Source organism: Caretta caretta, chromosome 11, assembly GCF_965140235.1.
Source record: "Caretta caretta isolate rCarCar2 chromosome 11, rCarCar1.hap1, whole genome shotgun sequence".
In the NCBI taxonomy this organism is placed as follows: Eukaryota; Metazoa; Chordata; order Testudines; family Cheloniidae; genus Caretta; species Caretta caretta.
In genome coordinates this window covers 16,049,494-16,061,620 of record NC_134216.1, presented here as the reverse complement: position 1 = coordinate 16,061,620, position 12,127 = coordinate 16,049,494, and the positions used below count along the sequence as shown (strand labels likewise).

Below are 12,127 nucleotides of genomic sequence, written 5' to 3'. Positions count from 1 at the left end.
CTATTTGGCACTGGTGAGGCCACATCTGGAGTATTGCATCCAGTTTTGGGCCCCCCACTACAGAAAGGATGTGGACAAATTGAAGAGAGTCCAGGGGAGGGCAATGAAAATGATTAGGGGGCTCGGGCACATGACTTATGAGGAGGGGCTGAGGGAACCGGGTTTATTTATTCTGCAGAAGAGAAGAGTGAGGGGGGATTTGATAGCAGACTTCAACTACCTGAAGTGGGGGTTCCAAAGAGGATGGAGCGTGGCTGTTCTCCGTGGTGGCAGATGACAGAACAAGGACCGATGGTGTCAAGTTGCAGTGTGGGAGGTCTAGGTTGGATATTAGGATAAACTATTTTACTAGGAGGGTGGTGAAGCACTGGAATGGGTTACGTAAGGCGGTGGTGAATTCTCCATCTTCAGAGGTTTTTAAGGTCCAGCTTGACAAAGCCCTGGCTGGGATGATTTATTTGGCGTTGGTCCTGCTTTAAGCAGGGGATTGGACTAGATGACCTCCTGAGGTCTCTTCCTACCCTAATCTTCTATGATTCTATGATATGCAACTCAAACTGCAGACATTTGAGATTGTTGTGAAACGTATAAATCCAGTGCTGTTGATATCATCCAGGCAGATGATATTCTGATCTTTAGAGAAACAAGGTGGGTGGGTTAATATATTTTAATAGATCAACTTCTATTGTTGAGATACAAGCTTTTGAGCTTATGCTCTACTTCAGCTTTGTGTTAACTTGAAAGCTTGTCTTTCTCGCCAAGTTGGACCAATAAAAGATATTACCTGATATACCTTGTCTTTCTAATATCCTGGGATCGATGTGGCTACAACAACACTGTATACAATTTTGGTCTTTATTACTTTAGGGCTAGATCCAAAAAGGTGAGTTGGACTGAGAGGTTCAACAGCTAACGTTTAGGTATCCTGCCATGTAGTGGAATACACACCAGTCCCAAGTTAGGCTCCCAATGCAGTACATGAGGAGAATTAGGTGCCTAAGAACGGGATTCACAAAAGCCAGTATGCTGAGCAGGGAGTCACCTCAGGTATTCAGTAGAAAATGCTGAGGGGAGGGGTGTTGCCTAAGCCCCATCCATCAGAGGGAGTTAAGTCCCTAACTCTGGACTGCACGAAGATGCCTGACTTGTCTCAGGATTCACTGAGACGTCAGATTCCTGACTCATCTCAGCCATGAACTCTCTCTGGAGTTAGGTGCCCAAGTCAGATCAGTCAGTCCTTTAATGCAAAAAAATAAACCCCAAGATGGTCCCCTCTCCCCTTATATCCATAGCCATGACTGGTGGGTGGAGCCCCAGTTTGGGGAGGCTAAACCCTATCTCCCCCTTCTGTCTTCCTCCCTCCTGCGGCCCGAGGAGCCCTGGACCAGCCGAAGCCCTGAGCCTCCCCCCAACCTACTTAGAGGAGCCGCGGGCTGGCCGGAGCTCCCAAAGCCATGCCTCCCCTCCGTAGATCCCAAGCTGCCCTGCAAAAATTCAAAAGCTCTTCTCTTCTTCTCTCTTCCGGAAGAAGAACCTGAGCTTTTACTATGCCCCAAGCAGGTTCCGGGCCGGTTGAGGAGGCAGTATGTGTTATTTATCACCCTAGGGAGTCCTGGGAGATTACTAATGAATCCAGGAAGCTGAATAGCACATACTCTCTCCTCAGCTGCCCCGGAACCTACATAGGGCATAATAAAAAGTAAAAATTTTCCCTGAGCAAACCACCAAACGCACAACTGGGGTCCCACAGCAGCACCTGAGCTAGGGGAGGCTGAGCCTCCCCTGGCCTATTATACCCGCTGCCCATATCTATAGCCCAATAATTAAATCACTCACTGAGGGCAAGGGAAACCCAGGTTCAGATCCCCGCTCTGCCTGACTGGGAGCAGGGACTTGAACCCAGGTCTCAGACTGTCTAGTTAAGTGCTCTAACTGCCAGGCTATAGTGTATTCTTTCTCAGTGTTTCCTGTTGGAGCTGTTCATCTTTGTATAAAATATTAAATAGTCATTGGGCCAGAGGGTGTGTGACTCTCTAGCCCGGTGATTAGAGCATTCACCTGGAAGATCCAGGTTCCAGCTCCCTGCTCCTATAAGTAATTAAATATTTTATACAAAGGGGAAGTGAGTGAGATAGGTGGGGAATGCCTAGTCTGAGGATCTGCTGAGCTGCTTGGCAGTGTCAGGACTTTGCTTTGTGCATGCACACCAGCAGAAATGTAGATACCTAGGCAATTTAGGCAGTATCCTGGAGTTTTTATATATTTGGACATAGGCACCTAAAGTTAGTTCCCTTTGTGGAACTAACCCTTAGTTTCCTGTCCTTTGTTATGATCAGATCCTATTGTTGGTTTCAAGACTGTGTGTAGTCATTACAGGGAAAGGAGGAAGTCAGAACATTAAAAGTTACTGATAATTCTAAGAAGATGATGAAAAATTCAGTTTTCTAATAAGATTTACCAAACCAAGTTACTACACTAACTCAGCATGTTAGAGCAATGCTATTGTTTCAGTATCCTGCCCAGTTTTATACATGCTTGCAAAAGAAGTTATGCCTTAAAGGCTTTCATGCACATTGATTAACAATAAAAATGGTGTAACTTAGAAGCCTTTAAAAAGAAAGCTGTGAATTGTTTCTGGTTGTGTTAATTACAAGAGAGATTGTGAGTTTATACAACTAAATAATTGCTACAGATGTGTTTTTGAATAATGTTCTGTTAATCTAAAATTATTCTCTTTTCCTAACCCATGTATCCAATTCTACTTTAAAGAAAATGGGTTTCCTAAATTATGAACCCTTAAACTTTAAACTTCAGATGAACAAAGTATCTGTGTATGAATTGAATTTAAAGAGAATTCACTTCCTGTATCTGATACCACATAAATGTATTATTTCTATTGTGGTTTGACCCTGAGCTCCATCGTAATAATCATCTTGATGGAAGATTTAGGCTGTCTCTAAAGCGTAGTACATTACAGAGATATCCTTGTAGTACTTTGGGTGGGAAGTCCAGAGTAAGGAGGAAGAGGGAGAAAAGGTCTCATATTTATTATTTTTCTACCTGTACTGGGTGTACAAAGTCAAACTAGATGATAAATATCTGGAACATTATTTAACATTACTCTGGGTCTTGGTGGAGATCAGAAACATCTGGAGCATTATTGAATGTTGAGTGTAATAAAGTTGCAAAGAGGTAATGTAGAATGCTGCCAGTTTGCCATTCTACAGGATTACAATACATAGACAAAAAGAAAAGGAGTACTTGTGGCACCTTAGAGACTAACCAATTTATTTGAGCATGAGCTTTCGTGAGCTACAGCTCACTTCATCGGATGCATACCGTGGAAAACGGTATGCATCCGATGAAGTGAGCTGTAGCTCACGAAAGCTCATGCTCAAATAAATTGGTTAGTCTCTAAGGTGCCACAAGTACTCCTTTTCTTTTTGCGAATACAGACTAACACGGCTGTTACTCTGAAACCAATACATAGACAAAGACAGCTTTATAGTCCGATCAGGGCCAGAGTGAGCCAGAAATTACATATGGCTCGAAAAAAAAAATGCCAAGAATAAACTAAGCTTCCTTGCTGGAAGAAAGCCAGATGTATTTTCTGAGCTGTATTGGCAAAGGCCAACATTGTTAAATACCAAAGAAAGTAACTGCAACAGAAGGCAGTGACTGGTGAAACTGATTTGAGAGATTGAGGCTCATTATATAGGTATCATGGACCTACATCCCCGCTGTATAGCAAATGTTTTATACTGTACTGTCAGCGTGCAAAGCAGCCCAAGAGCCAGCATAGCAATCCACAGGAGGATTAGCCAGTGTGTTTCTTCTAGACCTTAAAATATATGGATCTGTGAATCACTCTGCCACCAGAGGTTTTCCATTATGCCATTCCCTGTGGCTAGCATAGGGGGCAAAACCATTGTGTCTCTGAGACCTCTAGTGATTGCTGTCCAGAGTAATGAGCACATCCCTACCTCCTGAATTGTACTGTTTGCTCCTCAGTCATAGTCCAGGCTCCAGTCTGGAGAGCTTGCAAACATGTGATGTTTGCCTAGAGAAGTCTTCTCTTTAATGTAACTGCTTTTCAATAATGTCTACATACATTTCTTTCAGAACTTCTAAGAAAAAAATAGTTATTTAAAAATAATACCAAAGTAGTGGGTAAATAGTCTATACAGCATCCAATGGGTTTGCGGCCAATTCCATCCTAAATTCTGCGTCCTTGAGACCACCTTGGTACCTTTTCTGGTCATGAGACCATGCTGCTTACAGACCACAAACCACAAGGGCCTGGAATTTACAACACAGAATGTCTGGACCAGAGCTCCAAAATGCATTCAGAGTAGAGATGAGTGGCTAACCTCTAGGGAAGTAAGCAAGGTGTATAATATAGATAATTCTTTTAAGATGCTGAATATGAAATTTTTATAAACATTCCTGACCAGGGCTAAAAGGATTTGGATGTGGTCCTTCAATCAATGCTCCATCAATCAATAAACTGTGATTGGAAAGAACCTAAATTTGGAAAGCAGCCCTGTACAAGAAAGCCATAAAGCCCCAGCATCTTTGGGTACATCTACCCAGGGATAACAGACCCATGGCTGGACAAGTTCAGCTGTCTTGATTTTATGGGGCTAAAAAATGCTGTATAGATTCTTGCAGGGTCCCGAAGTTTGGGCTCCAGCCTGAGCCCGAATGTCTATACAGCAACTTTTCAGTCCGGAGGCTGAGCCCCATGAGCCCAAGTCAGCTGACCTGGGGCATCTGTGGAGTTTTTCTCGCTGCGTAGAAGTAAGCTTTATTCCTATCCTCCTCTTGTATTTTTGGGATAACCTTTATATCACTTTCCCCCTGAAATACCGTCCATAAGATATTTTCACTGCGGTCTTACAAGGTCTTATTTCTAGGAGAATGGGACTTAGCCTAGAGGGACGCTGAAGCCCTGGGCTGACTCGTGTTCTTTCTGCAGTCTGAACATGGCACCCTTGTGTCATGTCCTGTCTCGACAAGTTTTAATTTTAGAAGCTTTTATTTTTTGTAGGATCACATAGCTCTGAGGGTAACCTACACGAGTCGATGCAAACAAAACCACCAAGCACCAGGATACCATTCCTGCATATGAACCTAAAAAGGGTACATCCACAAGGTGCTGCTTTTCCTTATCCCTCATGAGACACTTACTGAGAAACTGCTGTGCTGCCATGTAATAGCTGTTTTCATGAAGCCCGTCTGACAGCAAGTTATGCCCTTTCTCCTTAGGACTCCGTTAAATTAAATGCAGACATTGACACAGCAGAAAGTTATGGACTTGGCTTTTTCATTTGACTGAGCTATTTATCAGGAAACTTCACTGGCTAGTAGAGCCATTTGAGGCCGTATCTGTTTGTTCCTCTCATAGGATTGGTCCAATCTACCCTCATCCCACCTTTTCGCAAGCCTTTACCTTGAACTTGTGGACAAATATTATCTTTCTACAGTCACAGAACTCATTTTTTAAAGAAAAACATTTCCTGGTTTAATTTATATCTATGCAGTATCTGCAGTTCACCAGCTCAGGGCCTAAAACTTACTCAAAGTCAATTTTTTTCTTTTAAATATTCTGCCTCATCTGATGCTCTGGAGAGAGGGGAAGAGTAGCTGTCAGTCCCAAAAGCCTGTTATTCCTCACATCTATGATATTTGTTTCCCCTGAGCCTGCTTACTGAAGTCCAGAGCACCACCTCTACTGGGTATCCTCTGCTGCATGGAAATACTGCAGCTGAGACTAGATATTGTATAGGGATGGGAACTTCCTTAGTGATACCAAGAAATAATAAATATTGTTGCAAATCTTGTAGAGGCAAAACCAGGCTGATGTCAGGTTTAGGATCTCGGCTAAATCTCCTTTAATTTATAATTACACATATGCCACTCACGGATATTAACAAAGTTCGACATATAACTGTTAGCACAATTTGGCCCTCAGCATACTGGACAGAAAGGTGGCTGAAAACAGTAGGGTTTTCAGTGGTTGGTGCACATTATTTTTTTAATTGGAAATTTTCCTCTTTGTAGCTGTGTTTTAATGGTGTTACTCAATTACATCCAAAGGTATACTATTAATGGATTGTATCTGGTGATAATGCAATTAAATGGATCATTGGGAGGAAAAAAGTCATTTAAAATAATGAGAATCTTTATGGTAGTGGTATGATTTAAGTGACCATTTTCTGATTTATGAGAGTTATACTGTGAAATCTATAATAGTGTTTTAAAACAGCCTTTTCAAAAGTTGATATTTTTCTTCATACTATTTTGGTATAAGAGCCTATCTAGAACCCTTGAAACCCCACCAGTCTATTCACTGTTTTTGTATGCCACTTAAGAGTTCCATGCATTTACCTAAGGAAACACTTTATAGTATCAGGGACTTTCATCCACTGACTCCCTCTTACGTTTCTCTCTCCACTGTGCATCATTTTACATCTCTCCAGCGTTGTCCTACCCAGACTAACATGACACTTTTTGACTTATGAATGAGACATGGTCTAAAAAATACTTAATTATCTCTTGTTTATGAACACTTTGAGATGAACTATGAAAAAAGCTTGTGAGGTTGTATATGGCTTTTTGCTGAATAATAATAATTTTTACTTTGTATCAAAACATTTTAGAGCCCAATCCTGGGAGGAGTTCCAAGGAAGTGCAATAGGCTAGCTGGTTAGATCTCATTTGGAGGATGAGGGCATATCCACTGTCCTGATTCGCCTCTCATTTATAATTTATAATATAGTATACAATTGTATTATAATATTATTATAGTTTATAATATATGGGGGGACTGGGGCCTAATTTTGAGACCAGAATAAACATGTATAAACACAGGAGGGAAAATGGTAGGGAGAACAAGGGAAACAGTGATACAAGACACAGTTGTGTGGTCTAGTTAGTGTGTTACATGCTAATTCCAATTTAATTACAAGTAAGAATAAATGATAGACTCCTTGCATTTGGAATGCACAACCCACATTGTCTATCTGTCTGAGGTTGCGGGAACAGTGCTGGGGTTCTCCAGCCAGTACTGCTTGTTCCCTGTTGTGCTAGTTGGTGCTTCTGCCTTTTACTGCTCTCAGGAAGGCCTTTGGTAGGCCATTGACTTCAGTGGAGTTACTCCTGCGCTATAGTGGCATGGAAAAAGCATCAGGTCTCTCATCTCTACATTTCTTTATATTGGTCTTTCTCTTTAAATACTGTCTTGCCTGAGAGTATTTAAAATGTTTTCTTTTTGTTATGCAACAATATTTGTTTCAACAAAGAAAGATGCTCGGAACACCATAATCTTTCTCGCCAAACAGTGTTTATAGCCCTACGTACAAAGAACTATGATAATGATTTCTAGCATCTGTTTGTTAAAGTCATTTCCTCAAAGTAGTGATATGCACAATTCACTGGGGATGACGACTCTTCTTTTTTTCCTTAGCATACATATTTTAATTGGTGGTCACTTTCTTAAACAGCTATTAAGTTCCATTATCTGATGGCTGAACAAAGGTTGTATTACTTGCTTTTTATAATGACTTCCAGAAGAAAGGTCCAATAACTGGGGCCCTTATTCATGAGAATTGTCCCACTATAATCAGCATGATTTTCACATAAGCAAGAGCAATAGGATTGGGCCCCAATTTATTTCTAGAACATGATAATATTTTATATAGTATTACAAAAGGGGCTGATTGTTGGGGTAGCCTCCGAGACCTCTTCAACTCAGGTCCCCAAGAACTCAGTTCAACTCTGGTCTCATCACTCAGGTTCCTTTAATGGAATTTAATGTAATAACCCAAATTTCTGCACCCTCCCCAGAGGTGGTGGTGTGAAGCTAATGGTCCAGACTTTCCAATCAAGCCATGCACCTACAGTGGGGGCCAGGAGCAGCTTCCATATGTGTTTAACCAGTTGGGGTGAGTCAGAAGAAGCTGCAGAAAAAAAAGCTGTAGGCAGTTTGGCCTTGTGGATCTAGGTTGGTCCCTGGAAGACACTGAGTGAGCTGAGCCACCTCTTAACCCAGAGCAGAGATGCTGGGCCTAATTATTCTCCAAGAGTGGGTTGCTCTTGTGCTCTTTGTTTCTAGCCAGGCTTTAAAAATCTGGAGTCTAGTACATTTGTATCCTGATTCTGTCACTGATTTCTGCTGCGATTAGGAAAACTGATGTGCAAGACTCTGAAAATCTGCCACTATTTGGCAGTGAGGCAATGATAGCTAACCTTTTAAAGCATTGTGATTTGATATCAGGTTTGCTCAGTACAACTCTGTCTCTCCTAGTTCTTTCTGCTTGTTTAAGTGTGAAGATAATTTGTGTTTCTCCAAATTTTAAATTGCTTATATCTATTGGTGATGGTGGAGAAAAATGGTTTGTTATGCTGGAATTCAGTCTTAAGGATTCTGTCCACCAATATTGGACTCAGAGCCACATATCTGAATTTTTTTGTGGGGCATGAAGTGTGAGCTGTATGCAGTAAACACAGCAAAATGACACCTACATATTAGCAACTTTGAAGGGGTTAAACTGTGTACAACAGTGCAAAAAGTGGGATTAGCAGTCCTTATTACCACACAGGGGACCTGTGCTGGTCCATCTGTTCTGGACTGAACATTAATTGTTGGTGAAGTGTCAGAAACTGAAAATGCTGAGGTCAAATTCCCATCTCATTTAATGTGTATGCAACTTGGTTTGAATTAAGTGTATTCACTGCGGATGGCGACTCTCTTTTTTTTCTTAGCATACATATTTTATGTATTTTACATATTTCTCATTATATTCATAAAGTGAGAGTAAGATCTAGTCCAAATGTTTACATTAATAGCACAAAAAGTGACTGCTTGCCTATTGCAAGTATTTAAACTGACTTCTTTCATAAGACAGGACGAGGGCAAGAAAAGGTCTTTAAATTTTTTCCGGTGCTAAACTGTGGAAAGGAAATTCCAAAAAAATAAAAGGCAAAAATTGTGAAGGTTGGTTCAAGTAGTATGCTGTATTAATTGTTATAGGACAGAGAGAGAGTGATCTTCCTTGCATTACCTATAAATATGCTCACAGCCAACCATGTGCATTACGTTGGATCATGTCTGATGTATACGTGTGTCATAAATATAAAGGGAAGGGTAACAAACTTCCTGTATACAGTGCTATAAAATCCCTCCTGGCCAGAGGCACAAAATCCTTTTACCTGTAAACGGTTAAGAAGTTCAGGTAACCTGGCTGGCACCTGACCAAAAGGACCAATAAAGGGACAAGATACTTTCAAATCCGGGGGTGGGGGAGAAAGGGAGGTTTTGGTCTGTCTGTTCAGTGTGCTTGCTGGACACAGATCAAGGAAGCAAGCAATCCAACTCCATTAGAATTAGTAAGTACTAGTAAGGGAATGTGTTAGCTTATTTTTGTTTTGGCTTATGATTTTCTCTGTGCTGAGAGGAAGGTGTATTCCTGGTTTTCTTTTTGTAACTTTAAAGTTTGGTCCAGAGGGAAATCCTCTGTGTTTTTGAATCTGATTGCCCTGTAAGATTATCTTCCATTCTAGTTTTACAGAGGTGCTTCTTTTACCTTTTTTCTTTCTAATAAAGTTCTGTTTCTTTTAGAATCTGATCAGGGTTTTTTTTTTTAGTGTCCTAAAAAAACCCAAGGTTGGTCTGTGCTCATCTTGTTTATTCTCAAGCTTCCCCAGGAAAGGGGGTGTTGGGGCTTGGAGGATATTAAGGGGGAGTAGGAACTCCAAGTGGTCCTTTCCCTGAGTTTGTCTAAATCACTTGATGGTGTCAGCATTACCTAATCCAAGGTACAAGTGAGAATTTGTGCCTTGGGGAGTTTTTAACCTAAGCTGGTAGAAATAAGCTTAGGGGGTCTTTCATGCAGGTCCCCACGTCTGTACCCTAGAGTTCAGAGTGGAGAGGGAACCCTGACAACGTGTAACACACAAGTCAAAAGCATTGGGTTAGGACTCTTATGGACCTCAGACATTTGGGATGAGCTTGTCTGACTTGTGGAAGTATAAGGAGGACAGTATATTTATGAGTATGAGGGAAAGAGAGAACGTGACTCCTTTGAGCGACTTCTCTTATTAAAAAAGAAAAGGAGAACTTGTGGCACCTTAGAGACTAAGTATCCAGCCTATTATTTACTGTCTCACCACTAAGGGAGTTCTCCTTTGGCTTGGGCAGTAAAGGCTTCTGCTTTTGGTGCTGAAAGACCCTTCTAAGATCCCATGAGGCCCATGTGATTTGTTTGTATCAAAGAATGTGGATTGTCATAACACCTTTCTTGTCTCAGACGTTTGCAAACTTGTTCAGAAACAATCTTCTGCATGTGCAAAAAAAAAATTAGTATTTATTTGAAGTTATAAATTACAGCAGGCTGCCTTTCTTTGCCCTGGGTGACTACCCCATTGGCTAAAACAAACAAAAGAATGCAAAAAGACTATCCATGAATAGAACCATGCCCATCCCTCAGCCTGCTCCTTCCTTAGTAGCCTGAGAAAAGACAGAGAGAAAAGATGGCTTTGCAACATGGCCAAAAGTTTAACAAATCTGGGCACTGGTGGGTCAGGGAGAGCAAATTCTAAAACCAAGGACCCCTCACCTCAGCAGTTTCCTTTCTTTTATTCCATGAATACTCCATCTCAAGTGGTTCTGCTGATCTCATCTATGACCATATGTCACAGAGAGAGACAATCTCTTAGGTGTCCAGGTCCCAAACCATTTAAGGCATTTATAATTTAAAACTGACACCTCAAGTTCTACTCAGAAGCTTACTGAAAGCCAATGAATATTATGGTGCACTGGTTTAATGTGCTCCCAAGGTGCAACTCAGTAAATAGATCACAGCATTCTGCACTTGCTTCAACTTTTAAATGCTCCCAAACTGTAATCCCTCATAGAGTGTATGATAGCAATCTAATCTTGAGGTGACAAAGGCATGGATAATTGTGATAAGGTCAATATCAGAGAGAAAAAGTCAGAACTTGTCTTGCCAGATGCAGATGGAGAAAGTGCTGTTTCATGTGGGGGAGGGAGAGACCAATACCAACCAGGTATCACCTTGATGTATTTTTCTATTCTGTAAGGCAATGATGGTGCAGTATGAAATCCTAGATGAAATAGAAACTATGCATTACTTCTGTTGACTAACTTAAAATCCCATTTGGCTAATGTTAACATGAGCTACACAGGTAACCAAAGGAGAATATATGCTTACATGGAGTAGTAGTTACAGAAGCATTCATTTAATATTGTTACAAGCTACTGTTGATTATTACGAGTGACAGGAGAGCAGTTTGCAGATGAACTACTGTATAGAGGAAAAAGAACGAGGAGTACTTGTGGCACCTTAGAGACTAACAAATTTAGTCCAAGGTGCCAAAGGACTCCTCGTACTTTTTGCTGATACAGACTAACACAGCTACCACTCTGAAACCTGTATAGAGGAAGAAATGCTGTTCAGTTTAAGAAGGAATACTTTGATCCTTTGGCAGTTTTGTCAATGTTTTCCATTACAAATAAGAAGTTTAACATTATACATTAAAAGCTTGTGTATTTAAACCTTTTATGGTCCATACCACTTTAGGTAGAAATACAGTAAATTGCCACACTTTATTTCTGTAATTATCTTGTAAAAGTGCCAGTTGATATTGTCCTGAAGTTTATGTTCAGCACACGTTAACACCAGTCATATTTTGGACAGCTTGCATATGCTCAATTTGATTGTCTCTTAGGGAAATAAAATTGTTTAAAAATACATCTCTATTAAAAAGATCTAAAAATTATGTACTTTGAATAATTAAATGAATTACAGAGAGGAGAAGGTTGATAATCAGCTCACGTATAGTATGATTAGAACAATCTGCAGAATCATTTCTTGTATTCATACATTTTTCCAGGATTATATGTAATTATGAAACTTTTTTTTTTAATCTCTGCAGGAGCTTGGAAGTAACAGCCCTCCGCAGAGGAACTGGAAGGGAATTGCAATTGCACTGCTGGTGATTCTAGTTGTATGTTCACTCATCACTTTGTCTGTCATTCTTTTAACCCCAGGTAATCTCTCTCTCTCTTTTTATATATATTCTTACTGAAGACATTTTGATTCAT

The 12,127-nt window shown here is 40.6% G+C and overlaps 1 protein-coding gene across 2 annotated transcripts in view; it reads left to right on the top strand.

Annotated features, from left to right (window-relative positions):
- DPP10 (dipeptidyl peptidase like 10) overlaps nucleotides 1-12,127 on the top strand; it is an 867,655-nt gene that overhangs the window by 510,846 nt on the left and 344,682 nt on the right. For both annotated transcript variants that reach the window (XM_048869243.2, XM_048869242.2), the window contains exon 2: nucleotides 11,959-12,073. In XM_048869243.2, coding sequence (XP_048725200.2) covers nucleotides 11,959-12,073 — 115 coding nt within the window. The remainder of the gene's footprint in view (nucleotides 1-11,958; nucleotides 12,074-12,127) is intronic.